This window comes from Chionomys nivalis, chromosome 26, assembly GCF_950005125.1.
Source record: "Chionomys nivalis chromosome 26, mChiNiv1.1, whole genome shotgun sequence".
Classification (NCBI taxonomy): domain Eukaryota; kingdom Metazoa; phylum Chordata; class Mammalia; order Rodentia; family Cricetidae; genus Chionomys; species Chionomys nivalis.
In genome coordinates this window covers 21,372,986-21,400,870 of record NC_080111.1, presented here as the reverse complement: position 1 = coordinate 21,400,870, position 27,885 = coordinate 21,372,986, and the positions used below count along the sequence as shown (strand labels likewise).

At 37.6% G+C, this 27,885-nt stretch overlaps 1 protein-coding gene across 1 annotated transcript in view; it reads left to right on the top strand.

Annotated features, from left to right (window-relative positions):
- LOC130866771 (cadherin-related family member 3-like) overlaps positions 1–27,885 on the top strand; it is a 108,056-nt gene that overhangs the window by 59,670 nt on the left and 20,501 nt on the right. Inside the window, exons 19-20 of the mRNA XM_057758347.1 lie at positions 19,531–19,672; positions 19,853–20,106. Of these exons, the coding sequence (XP_057614330.1) occupies positions 19,531–19,672; positions 19,853–20,106 (396 nt within the window). The remainder of the gene's footprint in view (positions 1–19,530; positions 19,673–19,852; positions 20,107–27,885) is intronic.

Here is a 27,885-nt window from a genome sequence, read left to right as displayed (position 1 = left end):
TAAACAATCAGTGTGAGAATATAGTTGACCTGACGTCTTTGAGTTTTACATCAATACAATCAAATACATCACTTTTATTGGTGGAAGTGTACAGAAATATGAATTATTTTTTATAGATAGAGCCAGACTTCCTTTTTTTCCAAGCTATTGTATTCTTTTCACTGTTTGAGAACTGTAAGATTTTCTCTACCCTGGATGGCAGAGAAAAGGCAGGAATTTCTAAACAAATGATGATTTAAAGCTGCAGACATTGAGTAGAGCCTTTGCATAATGCTTTGAGGTGAATCAGTATTTTCACATGTGCTGTGGTGAGCTGAATCTCTCTCAGTGGTGCCTATGGCATCATGCTGTAATTCCCCACTACAGCCTCGTTACGAGTGGAAAATGCAATAAACCAGGCCAAACTCTTTTTAGAGAGAAATTTAACGAAGTGGCTTTAATGCTTTTTACTGTGACTCAGGATGTAATGAACTAACGAAACTTCTGGATGATACAAGTTTCCAGAAATACACCTTAGCCTACTCATACATGCAGTTGTTTTATAGGGAGAGGACCAAAGTGAGAGCACTTCTATACCTGCTACTGCCATTGCATTCTACAGGACATGCCTAAGATCCGGTAGGGAGGATTGCTATATTTTCATTGATGTAGCACTCTTATCTCTTTCTTTATTGGAAGTAGAAAGATAAAATCAGGTAAAAAAAAAATACTTGGTATCTTGAGATCAGGCCAAGACTGTACATTTCTTAGAACTGCAAACCCTTTAAACTGAAAATATTCCAGAGGACACTGTTTGAAAGTTACTAATATCTTATTCAGAAAGTAAGTGAAGGCCAAAATTTCTAAAAGCACAGGTTTTTAAAATAGTTCCTTATTTTTAACAGAGACTAAATCCCACAATGAAGATAAATGTAGTTGGGTTCTATTACTTAAATCAAAGCATAAGAATGCACCTATACTTTGTCAGGATGAACTAACAAAAATCTTTGCTTTTTGTAAACTGAAAACTTAGTGTTCTTTTGTACTGAATTTCCGTATACATCCAGGTATCTAGGTTGAGTCTTGATCTCCAGTGTGATTTGTTTGGCGTTATTTGCATTCGTACTAGGAGGTCGTTGGATGAGTGAAAACAGGAAGGTGGTGTCTGGTCTGATGGGATTAGTATACTCACAGGATAATGATCTCTGCAGGGAGTGTACTCTCTCCACTCTGTAGACATCCTGAGAAAATCCGACTGGAGCAAGCACTCCCTGGAACAGATGCCCCAACAGATCACTGTCTATGACTGCTGAAAGTTGATTTCTGCTATTTCAGCCAGGCAGGCTTTTGAATTTTGTTATGGCAGCCCACGGAGGCTTGAAAAATATTTGAAAGATACAATTTTAAATCTATATCCTTAGCAAACATATGGATAGGTAAATGGAAGGAGGTTAAGCAATGAATTAGTATATAAATAGGTAGCATAACTCAACAACTCATGTTGGAAAACTGATAGAGGGAGCCTATCCTCGGAGCAATAAAATCCCTAAATCCCTAAAAGACACTATTCTAGTCCGCCCAAAGACCAAAGTTTTGTATCCCTAACACTCAAGGTAAGCAAATCAAGCTGTATACCAATAGCGTGCTTGCCAGAGTCTGAAGCAAGCCAAAGTCAAGGCTTTGAATCTAGTAAAAGCAAAACAAAGTAAAAAAGAAAAAAAAAATCCCCAAGCAAAAGTCATCTCATAGCATGATCATATATTGTGTATTACACCATAATGTACTTGCTGACAAGAATTTGCACACAAAACTGAAGGCTGTTTTGTCTCCTGCAAAGAGCGTGATCGATTTCCTCAGAGGATGGTTTCTAAATCATCACTGTCTTTCTCGTGATTCTTTTTGAAGGAATTGTTACCAAACATATGCCCTTTGTTTCCAGACTTAAGTACAGCGGCTCTCCCAAGCCAGATGCATGCTCCGTTTCTGGAACATGCAAAGGTTTGCCATTTTCTTTACATCTCAAATAATAATTGAATAATGCCAAAAAAAAAAAAAAAAAAAAAAAGAGTTCCTGTAAAGTGTAGTCACGGGCTCAAAACTCATTCTGTAGGAAGCCATTAGTCTGACAGTATGCAATGTCCACACAAAATTGGTGCGGCTTTAGGGGGAGTTACTTGTTTAGAAGGAGAGTTTTACTAACTTTTCTTTTAAACAGAAATGACCCACTGAAGTTGGAAGGTTTACACATACATTGTACATTTCTGCTAGTGAAATATATACAGAGATCTTTAAGTTGGATCTGTTAGCTCCAGAACCTATGAATCTGTATAATGGGAACTATATGCCCATGTTGAGTGGGAACCCACCATCTAATTTCACTTATACCCATTGTCCCTGCAAGGAGTGCAGCTTTAAAAGGGTTAACTTGGGTTTGAATTTCAGCCTTCGCGCTTAATATTGGGGAAATAGGACAGGCTATTGAAACGTTTAAAACTGTTTCTTCATCACAAAATGCTGAGGATACACTGTGTAATCCCTCAGCATAACTGAATTTTAAAGATAACTCTGTGAAACACTCTGAGTCTCATAGTGAAAACTACACATCTTTTGTAAACAAACAAGGACCACTCCACAGATGGAGAAACACCCCATTGGCGTTGTTTTTCTGTTGGCACAACATATTTTATCAGGATGAGCTTTTCATCATTTTTTCCATAAAATAAAAGCTAGAAACCACTTAGCTATGACTGATAAACACGTTTAAAATGTTCTTGATTTTACAGATTGTGGATTAAAGCTAGAGCAGAAATGCTCCCCATCTTGGGTATCTTTTAGAGCACGCGGTGCCTTGAATTGTTTATGTTAATAGGAAATTTAAACTGTAAAAACTATAAATCAATATCTTTCATGAGCTAAGAATGGCAGAGTTTAAGGAATTTTAAAATATAGCATAAAGAGCTAACCTACTACAGATTTTATTTATAAGTTGTGTAAGATCACATTTGGATGGAAAAAGGAATGCAAGCTGAAGGAGACAACAGAAACACCAAACATCGTGGTGGATACTGAGCTCTATAGTAATCTTTCTTTTCAGCGTCCCCAGGTTTCTTCATATATATACATACATATATGTATGTATATATATAATTTAGATCCTTCTGAATTAAATTATAACAGAGTAATTTTAATTTATTGTGGTGTTAAGCCCCTGAAGACAGAAATCTTTTTTATATATCTTTTCTCTTTATCTTATTATCAAAGTATTTCCTTAAATATTTACCTAGTATAGTATATATTGGAAGTGTGGCAAGAAAGTTTGAGTAGAATAAATGCCTTGAACCCAAAATGTTATCACAAGAAGTAGAATATTAGAGCTAGAGAATATTGAACAGAAACGTATTTCTTCTCCCATGTACATACTGGAAACTCAGACCCACCTCTTCACTCCTCAAGACCAACTGTCTCCAATAAACATTCTTTCTGATTTTCATCTTTTATTTTTAGTGAAAGACTTGCTCAAGTTATGATAACTCAAGTTTACCATATATAATTATATTAATACAATGTGTTTCCTTGATTATATACAAAAAGCAAAAGCACAAACATACATGGGGGAGATTTAAGCACGTACATTTGTATCTCTCTGTCTATCAAGTAAGAAAGAATATGATGATTACTTCAAATAAAACCATGATACAAAGATGAACATGAAATGGTATTTCCTGGCTAGCATTTAAAATTCTGCCCAGAGTTATTTCATCAGCAAATGAAGGTTAGAATTAATCACAAACATGATTCCCTATAAAATATTATGGAAAGGAATGGAGGATCTTTTAATTAACATATTCTTTGACAATTTAATCCATGTAATTTTGATTACATGCCTCTCTCCATCATCTCGTACCTCTCTCTCCCACCGACTTCTGCCCCCTGAGTCTTCTCTTATATTAGTATCATTTTATAGTTGTTTTTGTTTGTTTGTTTGGTTCTTATTTTGTTTTTATTTTGTTTGTTCACTTGCTTGCTTTCTGGTCCATTGGGTTTAATCGGGGTCTCTTATGTGGGAACGGCTAAGAATGTACCTATTGAAGCATGAGTAACACAGCCATGACTACATCACTGAAAGCAATGTCTTCCTTTCCTCCACTGCCATTCATAACCCTGCACAGGGCAGGGACCTAGATCCCCTCTTCTATCTATGACCAAATGTTTGCAGGCTCAGTCTTGTGAAGGCTGTAACCGTAACTGATGCAAATTTGAGTATTCAGCTATATCATACTCACAGACCAGCATTTACTAGCTGTGATCCTGATCATTTTGCTCTCCATTCTTTCTGTGTCCTTTCCCAGGGTTCACCCTGCATCTTGGAGGGGGCTGTAAGGATGTCCCGTAGAGCACACAACACTTACTTGTTCTCTGTAACTCGGGCAACCATGAGCCTCTGCATTAATGACATTCTCTGCAAAGTTCCTTTGATCAAGGCTGATGAAAACACTAGTTTACAGTTATAAAAATAGATATTTAGAAAGCAGTTTAGCCACATGTCCACTTAATAAAACAGAAGTATTCAGTTCATCCCTTGCTTTTATGATTTCTGAAGCCATGGGCCCTTGAGCAAGTCCACAGTAACAGACAGGAACATATTCCTAGGAAGAATGCTCCCAATCCAATCAGAAATCAAGAGGTTATTCCCATAGCAGTCACATGACTATTGTGTCAGTAAGCCCCTCTTGCTTAGCAAATTGCTGTTGTAGTACACAATGTCTAAGGCTGGGGAAGACCTTACTGTCTCTCCCTCCAAGCTGCCTGAATAGCAACTTCCAGCCTCAGGTACAGAATGCTTCTCATTCTTCTGCAGTAGGGCCTTTCCAGCTAGTTTGAGTAAGAAACCAACATAAATGACCACAATTTGCATGTTTTTTGTTTATTTATATTTTTTCCTTCTTGTAGATCTTGAGCTCATGTGTAGATGTAGATGGTATATAGTTTATCTTAGTGCCTCTCTCTCTCTCCTTTGCAAATTTCAGCATTATCTACTCATTTACTGGGTATCTGTTACAGTTTTCTTTATTAAATATATGATTTTCAATGATGTTATGAAGTGGTGAGTTTCTGTATGTTTCCTGATTTGCCTAACCCTATCTGTACACCTTATTTTCTCCCCCACCCTCTCTATTCACAGAGCACGTGTTCCACCCCCAATATTCTTTATTACGTTCAAATTTCAGCAAATTAAGAAAAATGAAAATATATATAATACACTTGAAAATATCAACTTGGATATTTGTTTTCTAAATAGAACTTATAAAATACTATTTTTATATATGTTAGTTTTAACTCTTTCAGTTACATGGCAGACTTAGGGCATTGGGTTTATTTTTTTTTATTAACTATTCTGTAATAATACCTTGGCATTTCTATAGCTATATTGAGTTTATGCACTAATTAACTCCAATACTGAATTTAGTTGATGATTTCCGAGTTTTCTAGGGCTTCCAAAACAAAGTAACAGGGATGAGGTATATTAAAACAGCAATGTATTCTATTTTTTGAGAGTTGACATCTCAAATTAAGGTGATAGTAAGCAGTGCTTTCTGAAAATGTTTTAGGGAATACTGTATTCTAAATTTTTCTTCTAACTTTCTGCTGAAAGACATTAATGCTCAGTGTTATTGAGCTCTGAAACATATCATTCCAATCTCTTTCTTTTTATCTATGTTCTGTCTTTTTATATTTAACTTTTTCATACGATATATTCTGAGCGTGATTTTTTCCATTTCCCAACTACTCCTGGATCCCATATATCAATCCAGTTTATAGTCTTCCCACTCCATCTGTCTATATTTCAGAAAAGGAAAAAAAACCAAAGACTTAAAGCAATAAAAAAGAAAATCAAAACTAAATAATGAAATTTCTTATAAGAAGGAATGACATATTGGACTAAATTCCAACATCATTCCAACATTATTTCAGGCTATATCACTTAAGAATACAAAATGAAATGTTTTTGGAGGGACAGAAATCAGCCTACATATTACATATGCCATCTTAGTCAACTGCTGAATTGAAAGGGGAGTTTAAAATGATATCAAGAGTCATGACTGGTGGCCTCAGATATATAAATATTTGTGAACACTTTAAAAAGGCAAAGTTTGTAGAACTTGTAAAACAAGGTGACTGCCAATGTCCAAAAAAAAAAAAATAATGTGTTCAAGTTAAAATGAAGCTTTGAATATGTATGCATTGAATGTCAAAAATTATTTAAGCAATTATCTCTAGAACCTAGTGGGATGTCAAAGAAATAGTTCTAAAATCTGGGATGACTAGATTTTGCTTATCCAGATCTTACATAGGAAAGAACATTGCAGAAATTTGCAGAGAGAGAGAGAGAGAGAGAAAGAGAGGCATTAAGATCAGCTATACAGTTACACAGTGAGCTCAAGGTCTACAAAAAGGAAAAAGAAGCAATATAAATAAACAAAAAACATGCAAATCATTAGTTTTCATTTTTTATTATTCTCATCAAACAATATTTTGATACTTAGCATTTACCTGGTGATTGGATAAATAAATTGGATAAATTTCTCTTATAAGTGAGAAAATAGCACCTCTCGACCTTGAACACATACGCTCAAAGTACTATACCATCAACAAAATGTTTTTTTTCTAAGGAGAAGATATTTCTGATCCTTCTTGTATCCTATAGGTGTTGTGGGGAGCTGTGGGCTGCGTTCCTGTCACCCAGCTCCTGGTCGCCTGGCTAGCTTATGCCCTGAAATAACAACACACAAAGTATTCTTTTAAACACTGCTTGGCCCATTATATCTAGCCTCTTCTTGGCTAACTCTCGCACCTGGACTAGCCCATTTCTAATAATGTGTGTAGCACCCCAAGGTGCGCTTACCGGGAAGATTTTAGCCTACGTCCATCCTGGGTCGGAGCTTCATCACATCTGGCCCAGAGAGGAGAGCTATTGAGTCTGAGCTCACTTCCTCTTCCTCCCAGCATTCTGTTCTGTTTACTCCACCCATCTGTGTTCTAACCTATGAGGGCCAAGCAGGTTCTTTATTTTTTAACCAGTGACCTTCCTCCATCATATAGGTTCAAAAATGACATAGAGAAATGCTATGCCTTCATAAGCCATTTCTTGCATTCAGAGCATATAGAGGCCCCTGTCTTGTTTGTAATTGAAAATATTATCAGCATTCCTGTCTAGTTTTTGGACAATAGTGTCAGAAGCACTTCATAGGAATTATATGTTCTATTTATGAAAAGGAAAAAATGAACTTTTTGAATAGGGTAACAAAATTACTTGTAAGATACAGATGAAAAATATCAGAAAAACAACAGACCACTACTTTTCATGAATGTAGATGCAAGCATCTGCAGTCAAATATAGCAAATCATTTCAAAAATTTGCAGAGATACTCATACATCATGATCATGTAATTATTCCTGGTACACAAACATAGTTGAATATTTTTATAATTTATTATACCTACATAATATCTATATTATAGGTATTATATACTATATGTCTACTCTAGACAAGTCCAATTGGCACAATTACACCAATAGATGGTGTGGTGGTTTGGTTGTGTTTGAATGTTTAGCTCATGTAAAGTGGTACTATTAGGAGGTACATTCTTGTTGGAGTAGGTATGGCCTTGTTGGAGGAAGTGTACCAGTATGAATCAGGCTATGAGGTCTAATATATGCTCAGGCCACACCCATTATGACAGTCTTCATTTCTGCTCCCTATGAATCAAGATATAGAACTCGCAACTCCTTCTCCAGCACCATGTCTGCCTGCACACCGCTATGTCCCACCGTAATGATAATGAATTAAATCTCTGAAACTGTAAGCCATGCCAATTAAATGTTTTTCTTTATAATATTTGCCATGATCATGGTGTCTCTTCAAAGCAACCCTAAGACAGACAAAGAAAAACATCTGATAAAATCAGACCATGCTTCATGATGAATATTCTAAACAAAGTAGGACTAGAGAAATTTCTTGACCTGAAGGAATATATCTAATAAACAAAAAATTTTCAAACTAATATTTTACTTAATGGCTTAAGGATGCAACTTCTCATCTTAGTTTTGACATTACAGTAGAAATCCTAGTTACCACAAGGAGAAATGAATATCAAATTGTTTTTGTTTGTGTGGGCTATTTTTATATTTGGAATGTATGAAAGAGTAAATTAAGAGTCCTAGAGGTGGAATGTATTATAAAAAAGCTCACCTGATATTAGTATATCAGTTATACTTGCTCCAAAGAATCAATACAACCCAATAAAAACTTCACATATTTGCTTTAGGGATACTGACAAGCAATTTGGAAGAGTCAAAGACCCTGAATGAAACACTGAAGGATATGAACAAAATCTTTATGACAATATAGCAGGCTCTGGTGGCTTATGCCTCTAATTCCATCACCTGGGAGACCCAACTAGGAGGATTTCCATGAATTTGAGGCTGGCTTAGTCTACAAAGCTGTTGTGTGAAGTGCTGGCTCAAAAATAATATAAATCCATAGTAATGAAGATGGTGTCCTATTATGAAAGAATAGAGAAATAAATAGCACAAAAACAAAGGACTCAGCAAAGACGGTGTCTACAGTAAGTAGCATTGGAGTGAGGCCGGGCGAAGACCTCATGCTCTTGAGAGACTTTATTCCGTGTGGTCTAACATCTAAAAGCAAAACTCTTAGGAAATGTAGAAGAATTCAGGGGTACTGTTAGTACCAATTTTAAAGATACAGCACGGACATGTGACCCAAGGAAGTGCTGACCAACCGAGGTTCACCAAAAGTCGTTAGTTTTGCTTCTCAAAGGTGATGTCCAAAAACGTAAAGAAGAGCTACAGGGTGAGAGATAATATTTATAAGAGACCTGCCTGCTTTAAGACTATTGTCCAAAGTATTCCAAAACTGCAAAAGATAGTTTAACAAGGCATGAATGACAACAGAAACAAAAATCTTGGGCAGATATTTTACTAACGATTTGTAGGTGGAAGTAAGCATAAAGCAATCTTCCCAACAGTGTGATCACACAAACTTAAATATTAAAACTATAATGAAAGACTAATAATAGATATACATTTAAATGGTGACATAGAACCTTCATCTGGCGATGGATCGAGGTAGAGACAGAGACTTAATTTGGAGCAACGGTCTGAGCTCTTAAGGTCCAAATGAGGAGCAGAAGGAGGGAGAACATGAGCAAGGAAATCAGGACCACGAGGGATGCACCCACCCACTGTGACAGTGGAACTGATTTATTGGGAGCCCACCAAGGCCAGCTCGTCTGGGACTGAATAAGCATGGGTTGAAACTGGACTCTCTGAGCATGGCGGACAATGAAGGCTGATGAGAAGCCAAGGACAATGGCACTAGGTTTCGATCCTAATACATGAACTGGCTTTGTGGGAGCTTAGCCTGTTTAGACGCTCACCTTCCTGGACATAGATAGAAGACCTTCATCTTCCCGCAGGGCAGAGAATTTGGACTGCTCTTCAGTATCGAGAGGGAGGGGGAATGGTGTGGGGGGTGGAGAAGAGGAGTGGGGATAGGGGGAGGGGAGTGGAGGAAGGGGGCAATATTTGGGAGGAGGGGAGGGAAATGGGAAACGGGGAGCAGGTGGAAATATTAATTAAAAAAGAATTAAAAAAAAAAGAAAAAAAAGAAACACTGGCACCCTTTGCACAGTTGGCAAAGCTGTGGGACATCAGGCTCTTGTGGTCCTTACGAGCGGTCAAAGCTGTGTGTCTACTCTAGAAAAGTTCAACATTTTCTAATGAAATAAGAATATTCAGTAGCTCCACCTGGAAGGAACGCTCAATAACATTTAGTTTAGTCAACTGGAGTTGTTTGGCCACCTCAAAGCTGGTGTTCTGATGTCTACAGCATCTCTGTTTATAACCGTTCAATTTAGAATCGAGTGGGATGCTCTGTAGTAGGTGAATGGATGCGACTTATTTGAGAAACCATGTTATAGGAAAGATTCAATAGTTACATACTATTGCAATTTTATTTTAAGGGCTAAAATCTAAGGAACTTATTCTTGAAAACCCAAGATGACCTTATTAAAATAAATGGGGCTGTATTCTGAAAATGAAGAAACAATCTGCAGCTTACTTTTGGAAAGTTAAGGGGACCTGCGACAGACTGGGACCAACGACTGCTCAGGAATCCCCAGTAGTGTTACTATTTTTACTTTAGTTTGATCCTTGGAAGTCTGCCAGACCATAAGAAAGCAAGTTCCAGGTTATGATTAGCAGACACTCTTGTGTTGGCTGCAGTGCCACTCCGCTGTCTGTCAACATCCATACCATCTTGTATTAGAGCAGCATGGCAGACACATAACTACACTTGCCGTGGAAACCAAGATTCCTCCTGAGATTCTGAACACTGGGATGACAGCAACATTGGATGGTCTACCCACAGGAGAGCTTTTCAGAGTCTTCTCTTTCTTCTTTGGCCAAAACAGGAAAATGCAGAAACAAACCCTGAAGGGGACTGCTTTTTATTTCTGTTATTTTTTACACTGTAAATGAGCTTAATTCCATTTCAATGTTGCTGTTGTTTAATAAGAACTACTCTGTTTGTCATTTTTCCAGCCCAGCAAATCACCATAGCAACAACAAAAAGAAGAATAGGAACTATATTAATTTGTTGTTGTTGTTGTTGTTGCTATTTGGCTCAGAAATTGTTAGAATGAGTTTAAAAGAAAAAAAAAAAGACAAGAAAATCAGGTCTGTGCCCACCCAGAACAAAAGCCTTCTTGAGTAGTGAAAGCCCAGACTGAGGCTAGAGATAGTGTGTGCTTAGACCAGGGAGATAACATGAAAACGGCCCCTGGGTGTCCTCTGAGACTGAGGATGTACACTCAGAGTCCAAAAACTCAAGAACATATGTTTTACAAGGGAGAAAGCCAACATACAAACTTTCCTGTAAGTACTACAAATACCATATGGGAAACTGATCCCATAAACTAAGAAGAAAAACATAATAAAGGAATGAGTTTTGAATCCCACTGTGCCAGTTAAGGGATATATTCCAGTCTTTTATCCTGACTTCCAAAAAGTATGACTGAATTGAAGTAGGGGATCTGACAAGTGTTTCAAGGACCTTTTCTAACTTTTCTTGCAAATCTTACACAACTTCCTACACTGTCTTGTTACTTGCAGAAAAGAAAATTGAGGAGAGAGAGAGGGAGAGAAAGTGTGAGATTGAGAAACAGCAACAGAGAAAGACAGAGACAGAAAGAAAGCTAAGGCATACATTATTAGATTTTTGTAATATATAAAATTTTAATTTGTGTTTTATTTTACAAGTAATGCTGTTAGATGGTAGCAAATTTAAGTTGCAGATGGCCTCCATAGGAACATCAAAGACAGCATTGTTTCTGTTTGGAGAACTATCCCCTTGCAGATGAACTTTTATTTCTTTACCTATTTATTTTGTGTGTGCCTACATGCCTGAGCATGGCACATACCATCATTTCTGTGTGGAGGTCAGAGAAACACTTTTGGGAGCTGGCTTTCTCCTACCATGTGGTTCTGGGGTTTGATCTCAGATGTTTAGGCTTAGTGGCAAGTACTCTTACCACCGAACCATCTCCTCTGTCACATAGTTTGGAGTTATTAAAGAAAGCTGGGTATCAGTGATTTTATCATGAACTATAAGAAGTATGAACACATACGAAAGTAGCCTATGTTTCTTTTTTTTGTTTGTTTGTTTTTTTTTATTCTTTTTTAATTAAAATTTCCAACTGCTCCCCGTTTCCCATTTCCCTCCCCCTCCTCCCACATAGCCTATGTTTCTTACTCTTTGTTTTGTTTTGTTTTTCAAGACAGGGTTTCTCTGTGTAGCCCTAGATGTCCTGGAACTTGCTCTCACAGACCAGGCTGTGAGAATTTATAAAACACTTCTCATTAAGGTTCACCAACTATAAGACTAGGACAAATCTGAAGTCAGAGAGGAAAAGAGTTGTGTTCTCTTGAGCAGAAGCTAACAAGATCTTGCTGAAACTGGGCTTCACACTTTATCTATCCCTGAAGACTCAAGACCGCGGAGGGAAAGCCTGCAGAATTAGTACCACTGTCTCATTTAGTACCACTCTAAAGGCCTGAGAATCAAGATTGGGAATGCGGACATTTGGATTAGTTTTGAACAATCAAAGCTAAGTAACCTGGAGCTCTCATGCCCAGCTTAAGTATGAGATGAGCACTTGACCTTTCTTCCTAACCCAAGTTTTCAGTGGATTGAATAAAGTCACCCTCATGGCTGGGTATTTCTTATTACATATCTTAGGACTCATCTGTTAAACTCATCTGTTAAATTCACTGACATGCCCAGAAATGTCTTCTTGGGTATCAGAAAACTCTTCAAAATTTTCCCAAGGTGGTTGGATTACTTTATACCTATCTATGAAGTGCAAGAAATTCAATTTCATTCCTTCACCATTTGCTGCTATCACTATTTTATTCTAACCACTGGCATTCAGCTTGCATTTCCTAACTGCTTTCTGATGATCATTGATATTCATTTAAGTGACAAAATGGCTGACAGTTGTAAATACACCCAGTTGTTTCCATGAATAGTATTGTGCTGTCATTTTTGTTCTTTCTTTTATTTTTACTTTTTAACCCATATCCTTATATTTTTGCCTTTAAACAATTTTCTTTAATTATTTATGATTCAATATTGTTCTTGTGTTTTAGAGGGAATGCAAATGTCTTTGCATTCAGTAGGGTTATTATTGTATTCATATTTATTCTATTATTTTGTTGAACATGTTACTAGCTATGCTTATATTTCCTTTTCTACATTTTTCTCCTTTTCTGATGACATTTTTATCTACTTGTTTTGAGTTACATGTTACAAATTTGTCAGTGACTAAACTTACCTAACAATTAAGAAGGCATGAAGCAAATGGAAGTCCATTCATAAAAATAAACAACATTTAATATAAAGACAATATTTTATATTTTATAGACATCAGTCTGAATATATTATATCAATAATCACTTTTCTAACTAAAGTAGAGATTGTACTATTGAATATATAATATTCAGAATCCAATTAAGAATTAAAAAGTAGCAGACCAGCTACAATGGTGCTAAAAGGAATGTCAAGTGTTTCCAAAGTAGCGGTGGAAATAAAAAGGCACCTCCTCAAGGCACAGTAAGGGAGGACAATGAGATGGCACTGTGACAAGGCACAGTGAGATGAGGACACAGCCTCCTTCTTGGATAGAAAATACCTCAGAGGGCAGAGTATGCCAGTCATCTGTGCTCCAGCCGGCCACGATCAAGGGAAGAACAAAGCCTAGCACTCGGGAAAGTGAGGCAGGCAGAATGTGCGTTCAAACGAAGAGGAAAAGATAAAGAATGCAAAGGAAACTGAGCAGAAGGAACCAGCCTGGTCTGTAGATTCAGAGGCAGCACTTGGTAAGACAGCTGGCTTGTCCAGATAGGTTCTACCGGGGCTTCTCAAAGCCCAGAGGGCAGCTAGGACATGGACCATACTGGAGCCACCTTCTGAGGAGTGCTACCTGGCAGTGAAGACAAGATCATATGTGACGTTACTGGAATAGATGCAAAAATAAAAACATTAAAAGTATATTACTCTGAGTTCTCCTTCTCTCAAATCACACACACACGCACACACACACACACACACACACACACAACACTCAGCTATATAACAGTAAGCACAGGATGAGAACACAGGAAAAGGTTTCCTTCTGTGGGTATTGCTGGGTAGTTTGCCACTAGGACTTTCCTGTGTTAAAGCCCTCGGGAATGTCAGGTAGCTCAGAGGAGTCAGGGAATGAGAATTCCAGATCTCCCTTCACAAAACATAAGAGACAATCAAGGGTAATGATTAAAACCTTAATAAATTTTAGCATTAGCATCACTATTGAGAACTTTTCCTAACAACTTCAGTCTATATAAACTTGAGTCTATTTTCATTTGCCTCTTTAATATATACACTATCAGTACATACTTTAGCTTTGGGATTTTAATCACACTATGGAGTTACTTTTTATTACTCAAGCTTTTAAATACAAATGGACATGAAATTCCCAATTTCACATAATTTTTGTTTTTATCTTTATTTTTAATTTAATGAACATCTATTTATTGTATGCATTCAGCTGAGTGCCTGTGGAGGACAACTTGGGAGTCTGGTCTTTACCTCTATTGTGTGCAGTTGTTTTTTCTTTACTCTTGCTTTTTGGGTCTTGGCCACTCAGTTCCCAGGTAAATACATGGAGTCTTAGTCTTACTTGTGAATGACCAACCTCAGTTTGGCTTGTTTCTAGTCAGCTTTTCTAACTTAACTAATTATCCTGTCTACCTTTTGCTTCTGGGATTTTACCATCTCTATTATACATGTTTCTTTCCTTCTTACTTCATGACTGGTTGTGAGCCTGGGTGGCTGACCCCTGGTGTCCTTTCTCCTCTATTTTTGTCGTTCTTCCCTTTTTCTCTTCTATTATTCTCTCTGCTTAGCAGCCCGCCTATCTCTCTCTACTGCCTCGCTATTGGCCGCTCAGCTCTTTCTTAGACAGACCATCAGGCATTTTAGACAGGCAAAGTAGCACAGCCTCACAGAGTTAAACAAATGCAAGAGAAAAGAACGCAACACATCTTTACATCATTAAAGAGATATTACACAGCATAAACAAATGTAACACACTTTAAACTATTGTTCCTCAGCAACCCCGTGTCTCCCAGGGATAGAACGCAGGTTGTTGGGATTGAAGACCCGTACCTTTACTACTGCATCATCTTAGTCAGGCCTCTTTTATTTTATTTAAAAAATAATGTGTTGAAAAGTGTCTTAGTCACTTATTTGTTGCTGTGATATGATTGTCTGACATATACAAGTGAAAAGAGGCAGGCTTTGTTTGGGCTCACAGTTCTCCACAGTTTGTTTGGGCTCACAGTTCTCCATAGAGTCCTTGATGGTGTGGAGTCAGAGGCAGGAGCTGACCACACTGAAGCTAATGTCAAGAAGCAGTGAGCTAAGAATATAAAATTTCTCACAGTTGTGCCTGAAGGCTTCTTTTCTTAGAAGAGTCTAGATTCCAGCAAGTGGACAATTAACAATTATTAGCTTACCATCAAGGTATGTCTACATAATATGGTTTCCATGACAATTTGTTTGTATTCCAACCTTTTTTCCTTATTTCAGAATTTTACATGTGATGGTTTCTCCTTTCTTGAAATAGATACATATATTTTAAAACTCAGAAAGAGCTAGCAAGCCATTTTATTAGAGAGCTTTTATGTTTTTAATTGCTTAAGTGTAAGATTTTTCGGCTCGCTCGACAAACCTCTCCGCCGACGCAATAATCCAAATCAGACCAAATCAAACCAAATTAGAAAAAGCCCAGGTTTAATGGATGCCAGTGCTCCCGGGTGGCCCTCCGAGAAAACACAGAGCAGGAAAGGAGAACAGGGAAGACCACGTGTTTGGTCTCTGGGGGGCAGTTTAAATAGGCTGTGGGAGTGGTCTTAACCCTCTCTGGGGAGGGATCATTGTTTGGCAGGCTTTCTGAGAGGTGGAGTCTGCACTGTAGCAACTCCAAGGGGAGGGGCCTTGGAATGGAACTTTCCACCAAATATTCCAGACTCCTTGGATATATAGATGCCAGGGGGCCTGGGGTGACACTTGGACCCAAACATTAAGATCACACTCATACAAAAAAAATATTGCTAAGGGTATAAATTCTTTTCAACATTACAAACCTGTACCACCCAGGACTATTTTTACCAAGTATTTTGTCCTTTCTTCCTCTTTTAAAATTGTTTTATATTTACATTTTTAAATAATTTTTTATCATGTTTTCCCCTACCGCAACTCCTCTTAGATACTTCCTTCTTTCTTAACCACCTTACCTGGTATCTGAAGTTACCTGGCGCCAGTGAGAAGGAAATGTGGAACATGCAACAAACCCACTTAGGAGTTTATTGGGGGTGGGTGCACAAGCCTGGTGAGGTCGGTGTGGAGAGAGAGAGACAGAGAGAGAGAGAGAGAGAGAGAGAGAGAGAGAGAGAGAGAGAGAGAGGAGGGGGAGGAGAGGAGAGAGAAAGGAGAGAGAGGAGAGAGGAGAGAAAGAGAGAGAGGAGAGAAAGGAGAGGAGAGAGAGAGAGAGAGAGAGAGAGAGAGAGAGAGAGAGAGAGAGAGAGAGAGAGAGAGGAGAGAGAGAGAGATACACAGCCTGGGCATGGGGTCTGTCTTGCACTGTGGTAGATATACCCAGTTTCCTTCATTGAAGAAATGTTCCCTTTCCCAGCAGGTGTCAGTTGTAAATAGCTTCTTGGTTAGCAAAGGGACTCTTATGACCAATTCCCCTTCAGTGCCCGGGCTGATAAAATAGACTTCTAAACCCAACTCTAATCAGAAGGTGTATGGAAGGATGTTATATCCTCATTAAGGAAAAGAATCCACAAGGGGACATCACAATGTGTCCCCAACTTCATGACTGATCCACTTATTATTTCTGTTTTACTTTAAAATCTAGAGTCCAAATCATATTGAGTAAATGATCCACAGTTTCCTGAGTTGTCCAAATTTACCATATTTGTATTTAAAAACTTATTAAAAGATTTACTCACTTGTGTTTTCTAGTGTATGTGTATTCATGTTTGCCTCTATAGACACACACCATGTATGCCTGGGTTCCCAGTAGATCAAAAGAATGTTCTTGATTTTCTGGAACCCTAGTTATCTACTAAATCCTATAGGTGCTGGGAACTGAACCCGGGTCCTCTGGAAAACAGCGAAGGCTCTGAACTCCTCAGCCACGTCTCCACCTCCTGCAATGAAAGTTTGGTGAGCTTCTGTGTGTGAAGACAATTGTGGAGGCTGGAAAATGTGAGCCTATTTCCACATTGACGAAAGGTCAGAGAGTTGGAACTTACCTCTCTTCCAACAAGGTCATCGTGTTTCTACCTCAGGCAAAGGTCCCACCTAGATTTGGGTCAGAGAGTTCAGCTCTCTCAAGGTTATTGTCAACAGGTGTGGCTAATAGCCAGACCTTGTATTTCAAGAATAGAGAAGTAGATATGTTTCTACCTCAAGCAAAAGTCTATGGATCCCACTAAGTTCCAGTTCCCTTAAGGAGATAATTTGGATTCCACCCAGAGGGTGGTTTGCCTATAGAATGTTTTGGTCTGTGGTGTGAGCTTGACTTGTTTAGTTTTAGCAACAGAATGTTTAACTTTGGAGATAGCCCTCCCCATCTTCAATTGGTATGTTAATATCCTTGTATCGTGTTAATGCATGCTTTTTTTTTTTTATTTTTTGTCTTACTCCTACCTTTTGGAGTCAGAGGTATTTTAAGCAAATGGAAATTAAACACAGGTGGTGAATTCCAGTACTCACTGGAACTCCCTCTCTATACTATTCTATGTTTCTGTTTTATTTTTATTCGTGTCTTCATATTCTTTACTAATAGTTTCTAAATTTCCATCCCTCTACCCTGGAAAGAGGTATTTTTGTCAAGGCTGGTCCTCAACAGACAATGTATTCTATTCCAAGTGAAATAAAAGTGAAAAATATTGCTAAATTATGATTTATGTGTTAAGACTACATTTTATTTATTAGGAACTAAGAAAATTTAAATAGTATGGTTTATTTAATAACCACTTTAGGTAATCATGTAACAAAACAGGGCTTGAAAATGCCTTTCTAGATTACTCGAAGATAATTGCAACTCAATTTATTTCTCTTTAATTGGGAACAGGTTTTAAAGAACTTACCAAATGTACTGGCTGTTTGTTTTTATTTATTGAAATTTAGTCAATAAATACATGTCATAAGATTTCAGAGTATGTTTGTTCCAGAATTTTGGTGATTCTAGGTTTTTAGTCGCATGAACAACTAAAGCCATGGTTTTGCTTTCTTGTGTTCTTTGTATTGGTCCAATTTCCATACAGAATAATAACTTAGTAACACGAACACGCTATGTTCTAATGTGAGAAGAGATCCAGTTACTTAAGAAAATGATGGTCTTTTGCCAAAATTAATTCTGGCAAGCAAGATTGGAATGATATATTAAATTCCAAGCCATAGGAACAGCAAGCACCTCAAAATAAGAAACTGATGATTCAAGGTTGGCAGAGCCCCCTTTGCTTAATTTAAGAGCGAGCTTAAAATCTGGCCATAATGTTGGAACACTAAGGAGTTCCTTCTTCCAAAATGTTCCCAGAGCTTCAAACTGTAACGGGAATATCAAAATGATTGTGGAGAACTACAGTCCCGGCGGGTTATTTAGAGATGAGCTCTGAGTCCACCAATAAGTGTGAGCCGTGTATGATAGTAACGGCATTTGTAAAAGCATTTAGATTATTTATTTCTGAAAAATATTTACTTGGCTCTGTATTTTTTAAAATGACATGTTTATTTTTATACTTGTTAGTCATTTTTATGCTTATTTTTTTACTATGTTAAGAACATAGATTAATTTTTAATGATAACTACATCCTTCCAAATACGTTCAAATCAATTTATTGATTCCTGTTCCTACCATTTTACTCTTCTCCTAATAACTTGGATTATTATGGTTATCAGTTCATAACTTGAAATTATAAGCCTTAATAAAGTGTTGTAATAGGAGCGGCAGGGCTGAGTCCCCGGCACCCGGCCGCCCGCATGGCTAGCTTATGTCCCAAAATAATTACACGGAAACTGTATTCTTTTAATCACTGCCTGGCTCATTAGTTCCGGCCTCTTATTGGCTAGCTCTTACATATTGATCTAACCCATTTCTAATATTTTGTGTAGTACCATGAGCTGGCTTACCAGGAAAGATCTTAACCTGCGTCTGTCTGGAGTGGGAGAATCATGGCGACTCCTCACTCGGCTTCTTTCTCCCAGCATTCTGTCTGTTTACTCCACCCACCTAAGGGCTGGCCTATAAATGGGCCAAGGCAGTTTCTTTATTAAATGAAAGTAACTTCTCCATCAATAAAGACAATGGTGCTCCTTAGCACCATTACAGGGCTTTTAGGCATGAGCACTTGAAAATTACGTAGCACCGTTTCATACGTGTTGTTCAGAAGGAGCAATTGCTGGCTCTAACCAGTAGCGTCAGCTGTCCAGTGTGTACGTCTTATTTCACAAGCTAGTAACTCGAGGACAAGAGAAAGATGAGTGAGTAAACCAATAGAAAATATGTGTTGAAATAAGGGTTTTGTGAAGAGGTACATTGGATAAAAATTGCAGAGGTGAGAAATCCTGTGGACATCAGCTTTGAGGATTTAAACGACCATTATTATTCTGCAATCATAGAATCAGAGTCACTATAAGTCTCTGTGTGTGTGTGTGTGTGTGTATGTGTGTATATGTGTGTATGTGTGTGTATGTGTGTATATGTGTGTGTGTGCGTGTATAATGTATTTTTATAGTTCACTGGAAATTATCTAGGCCATCACTATACACAATAAAAGTTAGAGAAGTGACTAATTATACATGGTATAGTTTTGAAATATGATTTAATCTAAGAAAATACCCTTTTGTTGCAGAATGTGAATGATGAGCCTCCTGTATGCACACCACCACACATAGAAACTCAGATTTATGCCACCTTTAGGGGTCCTTTCGCTCGCCTCAATTGTTTAGACAAGGATTCCCCTCAGGATCATCTCAGCTATTCCATCATAGCAGGTAAAGTGTGTTCATGGACATTGGTTACCTCCATGCTGTCTCATCAGAGTCTCACGTCAGATGTTTTGTAACTGTTGAGGACATATCATAAAATATAGTTTAAACAAAAACTTAATCAAGCAAATGAAAATGAGCTTTCACAATACAGTTCCCTTTGTTTTGTTAACTCACCATTCTCAGGAAACACAAATAATCAGTTCACACTTTGGAGAGAAGACGCCAAGTCTCCATTTCTGGCCACCAGGCAGGATTTGCGGTATGATCTATTCCAAGGAGCTCAAGATGCAATGACATTCCAGTTGCTTATTGAAGTCACTGATGAACTGGGTGAGAGTGCAGCTAGGCAGCTGACGGCCACGGCTACAGCCGTCATTCATGTGCTTCCCTGGACCACAGCACAGCCATCTTCTTCCAGAAGCACGGTTCCAACTACAGTAAGTAACAGTGGTGACCTGTAATTCTGAAGGCCTTTAAATGAGTCAAAACAAGAAGTTCTTGAGCACAGTCACAGGAATTATCCTGTTGTTTTGTCATTGAAAGACTTGAACGGAAACATTTACATTAATACGGTTGCATTCTCATCCTCACACTAGAGGCAAACTATTGTAGGTGTTAGCCATCCTGTGTTTAAGTGAGACAAATGTATCAAGCGTGATCATTTTTGTAGTCTTTGCTCTTTAGAATTCCTAGTAGTTCTGGTCAATTTTTTTTTTAAAAAAGGTTTATTTATTTATTTAGTGTACATTACAGCTCTGCCTACATGTATGTCTATAGGAGGGTGTCAGGTCCCCTGGAACTCATACTGCAAACAACTGTAAACTGCTGTGTGGGTGCTTGGAATTGAACCCAGGTCCTTCTGAAGATCAGCCAGTGCTCTTTACCACTGAGCCATCTCTCCAGCCACAGTGTGGTTTATTCATATCACAGTGTGTCTTTTCTGTCTAAATCATTACTCCGGAATAATTTGCTGTGGTAAAAGTGTCATTTTATGCTTAGAAAAGGCATTTGGCAGCTTCCTCTTTTAAGAAGTATTGCTGGTTAGGATTGTAACAAAGTATTTTGAAGAAGCACAAGCATCAGTCCTCAACACTTCGAAGTTAGTAATTTGAATATAGTTTGTAAAAGCTACACACTGAAATCAGGGTACACCTGTTTCAGTAGTTGAGGCTGAAAACAAAGTAAGTTTTCCTGGGAAGTCTTTAGTTCTCCATTGTACAGGAAAATAAAAATGTAGTTCTATTTTTAAAAATATAATTCATATTTCTATGTAAAGAGAAAAAAACTTTTCAAGAAATAGGCACCAATTGTCCCAAGAAGAATATAATAAATCCCGAGGCAGTGATGGTGTAAGCTATTTTCCCTTTCAGGACAAAGAGGGTTGAGCATGTAGCTTAGTGAGAAAGAAGAAGATCATGCTTGGCATATATGTAAACTATTGGAACACGAGAGATCTTGAAGCTGAGAGGTTTGGGATTAGAAAACACCTGAAATTTCAACCATTTCACAACGGAAAAGATAAATCCATAGTGTTTGGTAGACTTTAATAATATTCAAAGAAAAAATGTCAATGTGGTAGAGTTGATTTTTGTATGATTTCAGACAAGTCAAGTTATAACAGCCAAGCCCCTTTGCATATCTATGATCTTACTAACATGTCTTTGATACTGTCTATGTAACAATACTAACCCAAAGAGACACACTTGAAAGAAAATAGTCATTTGTTGAATGAGTTTAGAAAATATTTCTTGATTTCATAATTAACTTTTGTGTTAGCTATAAAAATCCATAGTCATCCAAATTTTGCTATTCTAAATTTAAAGAAAACAAATGAAATTTTGATGGAACAGTACTGACTGTTCTCCCAAGTGTTTAATGAAGTGAGGTGCATTATTATAAAGTATTAGTATTTAAGACCTTGAGTTTGCTTCCTATGCAGCCTTCATAACTGAACTGGTTTTACTCATTGATTGAAGCTCTGTCTTCTGCTTCAGGGACTCTAGTCATACATTTTATTCAGTTAAACTCCATCATTTATTACTTTAAATATGAATATTCCTCTGGTCATCTGCAAGTAGTTTTTAGTCTCTCTTCTCACTCCAGGCTATATGTTCATAGAATTTCCACAAATATGGAGTCATTTCATAAGTCAGACAAACGTTGCAAAAAGCCTATCTTGTTGGTAATGTGGTCAGACGTTAGAGTAGCATTTAAAGGGTTAAAATGCATTCCTTCTTCCTGGGTAAATGTGAACCTCACCTCTTTGTTCTGAATCATTCTACTTTAATGGATCCTGTTCTTCTCTGAGAGATTATTTTAGCCTGCATTGCTATTGGGGATAAATACGTCCATCTAAACTTATTTTTATACCCACATTTCTGCCACTCAAGAGGCTGAAAGCAACATCTAGCAAAGCAGAAGCCATTATAGTAAAATGTATTAGATAAAATAAAGATGTTCTCCATGAAAATGTACAAGATTTTTTTTTTTTTTTGTAGTAGAGCTAAGTGGTATTGTAATCTATACACTTCCCTTGGTGATATACATTAGGCTTTCTAAGAGAGGTAGGGCAATTAAAGCTGTCTGGAAGTGATTACCAACTTGTAATCTACGAAGTCATTTCCACTAAGTAAGTGTTTTCCACGCAAGCCATATCAGTGTTAAAGTTTGTATGTGCACTTACATATTACACAGATCTCCACAGGGATGTACTTCTTTTTTGCAGAAAAATTTTACGAAACCAGAAATAATTTTACAAGTTCTGTAGTCCAACTTGTTTATTATAGAGGAAGAAAATAAATGCTGCTCAAACAATTCTACTTCCATATGCTAGCTTGAGAGTGGGTAGACACATATGCAAAACCAACTACATATTATAAAATAGTTCTAAAATAGAATATTTCTAAAGTTTCATTAAAAGGATCACCAGCTAGCTACTATTTCACTTAAAGATATTATAAAATTATCAGATAAAATTCACCCATGCCTTTAGCTGTTTGCTTATTTTCTTCTTCAGCATACTTTGGGATAGCTGTTAGTATACAATGTTGAGTATGTTAAAGAAAAATAGATAACAAAAGATGTGACTAGATATGGCTTCAATAATAGCGTTGTGTTCAGCATTGTAGCAGATTCCCATGGAAGCATTTTGAAACATGTGCCAGCCTAAGGAATATTGACTTTATTTTCCATTATGGAGGGTCTGCAGAGAGATGAGGAGATACTTGTGCCAGACACAGTGTTTCTATGTTTGGTAGGGTTTAATAAGGGTACATAAAATACTAAGTGAATATTGGCAGATTGTAAAAGAAATGCCCACAATAGCGATTAGTCATTTATTGTAATGATTTAGATACAGGAGCCTGGAAGATAAAACGTTTGTCTTTTCTTTGCATTGCTACATCAAAAACATATTTATGAAACAGTTTTTCATGCATTTTTATAGAAAGAGGTCAAAGAATATGAATATAATATGTTATCGGAAAGAGGATTTCTCTAAATAGCAATAAGCTATATCATTATTATTATTATAAAGCAGATCCTTTTACTTAGTGTGTTGAATTAGATATGAAAACTTAAAAACATTTCTAAGTGGTCAAAGTACACTGCCATAATTTTATCTGCTCCTAGAGTACAACTGCAAACACAAGTTATAAGAATAGAACTTTCTTAGAACCAGATTGCTAACAATGTCTGCCTCTGAGTTCTAGAGAAATGAGGTTTGGATGATAAAAAGGAATTAAATTTTATTGAATTATGTTATAAGTTCTATAGAGTGCATCTTCAGTCTGAAACTTATTGTAAATACAGAGAGAGACTGACAAATGTTTCTTGTATCTATTGGAAAAGAGATAGAGTGTATCTCCGAAATTGCAACATACTGAGGACATTCCACAGACTTCTGCATGTTTTACAGTGCCAAGTATGGCACAAGTATGGTCAAAAAACCAATGCTATATGTTACAAGGAAAGCATGTGGCACTTTTTAGTTGAGAAAGGTGGTGCTGCATGAACTGTTGAAGAATCAGATGAAATATTTGCTCCCTTTATGCAGAAAAGACTCCTGCATAGGCAGAATTTTACATTTCATTTCAGAGACTTGTAAAAGATCATCCTTGGAACCCCTTAAAGAAAGCAGCATCACAGCATTCCCTGCCTGTGAATTTGTGAAAAAAAAAAAAAGGTTTCAATGAACAAATATATGTCTCTTGGAACAAAGTAAACAGAGAAGACCGGCTACAGAGCCCCTGAGAACACTATAAAACACTCCTTAAAGGTGGTAACACTTGTCAAGATAGACATTAGAATAAGTAACACGATTCCAGAAGGGAAGAAAGCAAGATCTAATGGCTTCAACTACCGAGCAAGATAGAAAAAAGGCTGATAGCAAACGAGCCCGAACATGGACCGATGAAAATAAACAGAGCCATTGTAAAGGGTCCCGCGATCACCCCAAACCTCACTCAGACTTTTGCGAGAAGGTAGAGAAGAGAGACACTAAGTCATCTTTCAAGAAGTGAATAAAATTCTCCAGCTTAAATGTATGTTGTCGAAAGAGACAGTGAGGTAACCGACTAGACACTATTTCCTGCAAATACAATTCCCCAATGGACCATGAATCAAAATTCCAGAGACTGTGTGCAGCAAATTGAGAGCAGAATAAAAATTCCAGGACTAATGTCTATTTTGACAGAAGGGATGATGGTAGAGACTTTAAATCATCCTCATTTGTAACTATAATCTTTATTCTTCTTTCATAGAATAGAGAAAGTCCGTGCATGACTGTCCGGGCTTGTCATCAGCTCTGGGTAGCACATCCACACTTCCTGGTGCACATCAGTGTAATGAAAAGGCTTTTATCCTATTAGGGAAAAAAATGAGAAAAGACATTAGAGTACAAAGTGGCAAAAACTGTGAATCTTTATGGCCTTTATTGAATCTGATCTTTAAAAATGAATACTGAGCCTTTCCTGTACACGTGTAGCTCTGTGTTCTGCTTCCCTGTAGTGCTCACCTGCACACTATGTTTTCAAGACTGAGTCCCTATCACCAGAAAAGCAATACTTATTAATATGAACCCCATAAACCAATTGCAATTAATGTCCTCCTGATATGTTTCTGGTATAAACTGAAATTAATAAACTCATCAGGGTGGAGGAGCTTATACTACAGCAATAGACAAATGCCACCTCTTAGGATTTTGCTTTTCTGATTCTTTAGAGTTGCTTTTATTGTACAACTAACAATAACAGGTACCCTGACCATACAGGGGTGGAAATGTTTACTACATAGCTTGAGCCTTCCAGTATTCAAGATCTATTTGTCGGACTATGTACTGTTCTTGACTTGCAGATATGAGCACTGTGAAAAAATGCACCTTTCTTTCTTTCTCAGGTGTACCTGGTGAGTAGGCTCTTAAAGACCCTGAAAACATTTCATTTTCTGCTATATTGGGAAGTTACATGTTAGACAAGTGTCTGAGAATTTACTTCTATGTGTTATGCCACAATAATCATTTTTTAAAAGATAAGATACATAACTGGGTGGTGGTACATGCCTCTAAACCCAGCACTTAAGTGGCAGAGGCAGGCTGATCTCCAAGTAAGAGGAGAGCCTGGTCTATAGAGTGAATTGTAGGATAGTCAGGACTACAAAGAAAAATCCTGCCTGAAAAAAAAACAAACAACAACAAATACAAAAATATGTATGTGTAAGTTGTGCATTTTTAGTCAGTCTTTTCTTGGCTTCAGTACTCATTTAACTCTCATAAGAAATGAATACAGAATGACTGAAGGAATGTATGAAAGGAACTATTTGGAAAAGCACTGACAACACTGAAAAAAAATCAGGGACCTCCACAGGGGCAGGCTTGAGCCAGCAATCTCCACAGGAGCTGATAAAAGGGAGTGACCATGGAGGGAGCAGGCCCAAACCAGAGACCTCTGTGGGACTGGGCCCAAAACATGAACTTACATGGGAGCAGTCCCAAGCCATGGACATCTGTGGCAACAGACCCGAGCCAGTAACCTCAGCTGGAGCAGGCCAGAGGCAAAGAGCTCTGGAGAAGCAGGTACAAGGGAGCCACTGCTGAGAGAGCAGGCCTGAGCCAGAGACTTCTGTGGGACCAGGCACTAATCAGCAACCTCTAAGGAAACAAGCCCGAGCCAGCAACCACTTCAGGACCAGGCCCAAGTCAATGACCTCCATTGAAACAGGCCTGAGTCAGCAGCCTCTGCTGGAGCAGGCCCAAGACAGCAACCTCAGTGGGAGGAGCCCCAAATAAGCAACTTCCATGGGGGCAGGACCAAAGGATACCAGGGATTGCAGAGTAACCTCTGGGAGTGCTAAGTGACCTCTGGAAACACCAAGTGACTTCCAGGGTGACTGAACCATGGTCCTACTGTACCATGAGGAGTAGCCATCTGAGCCTTAGATCCACTGGCACCTGAAAGATTGATCACCAGAGTCAGAGCCCCAACTACACCACTCAGAGGAAAAGATGGGTAGATAAGGGAAGAGCACACTCAACAACATAAAAAGCAACTTGACACCAACAAAAACTAATAGTCCTGCAACAGCAAGACTTGAACAAATACAGATGAAGCAGAAGAAAATGACCTAAAAAGTAACTTTAAGAGAATACTTGAGGACCTTAAAGAGGAAATGAAAAATTTCCTCAAAGAAATGGAGGAAAAGGCAAACAAAAATAAGAAATCAACAAATCCCTGAGAGAAAACCAAGAAAAAGCAATCAAACATATAAAAAAGAAACTATTCAAGACTTGAAAACTGAAATAGAGACAATAAAGGAAACACAAACCGAGGGAATTATAGAAACAGAAATTATGAGAAAATGATCAGGAATCACAAATACAAGCATAAGCAGCAGAATATAAGAGATGGAAGAGAGAATCTCAAGTGCTGAAGATACAATAGAGGAAAAAAGCTCATTGGTCAAAGAAAATTAACTCCAGTGAAAGCTTAGCACAAAATATCCAGGAAATATGGGACACTATGAAAATACCAAGCCTAAGAATTATAGAAATAGAAGAAGGAGAAGTCCAACTCAAAAGCACACAAAATATATTCAACAAAATTATAGAAAAACTTATATTAAGTGTGGCAATGAAAAAGGGGCCAAGTAACATATAAAGGCAGACCTATCAGAATTACACCTGACTTCTCAATGGAAACAATGAAAACCAGAAGGTCCTGAACAAATGTCATGCAGACATTAAGAGACCACAGATACCAGCCCAGACTACTATACCCAGCAAAACTTTCAATCACCATAGACAGACAAAACAAGATATTCCATGACAGAACCATATTTAACCAATACCTAGCTACAAACCCAACCCTACACCAAGTACTAGAAGGAAAACTCCAACCCAAGGAAGTTAGCTACATCTACAAAAACAGAGACAATAGATGATCTCACAGCAGCAAATTCCAAAGAAGGGAAACTCACACAAAATAACATCACCAACAATGAAAACTAAAATAACAGAAACTAGCTATCACTGGTCATTAATATTGCTTAATATGAGTGGATTCAACTCACCTATAAACAGATTGGATATAATAATGGAATTCATCCTTCTTCTGCATACAAGAAACACAGACATTACCTCAGAGTAAAGGGTTGGGGAAAATTTTTCCATCAAGTGGACCTAAGAAACAAGCTGGTATAGCTATCCTAACAGCTAACAAAATAGACTTCAAACTAAAATTAATCAAAAGAGACAAAGAATGACATTTCATATTAGTCACAGGAAAAAAATCCATCAAAGGAAATCTCAAAACTGAACATCTGTGCCCCAAATACAAGAGTATCCTCATATGTAAAAGAAACACTACTAAAGCTTAAATCTCACATTAAACCCCACACACTAATAGTGGAGTATTTCAACAACCAACTCTTACAACTGGACAGGTCTATCAGACAGAAAATTCACAGAGAAATAAGGGAACTAACAAATGTTATGAACCAAATGGACTTAATAGAACATTCCATCCAAACATAAAAAATATACCCTCTTCTCAGCACCTCATGGAACCTTCTCAAAAACTGATCACATACTAGGTAACAAAGCAAACCTCCAGAGACACACAAAAATTGGAATAACTCCATGTATTTTATTGAATCACCTTGGCTTAAAATTAGAATTTGACAGCAACACTAATTCCAGAAAGCCCACAAATACATGCTAAACA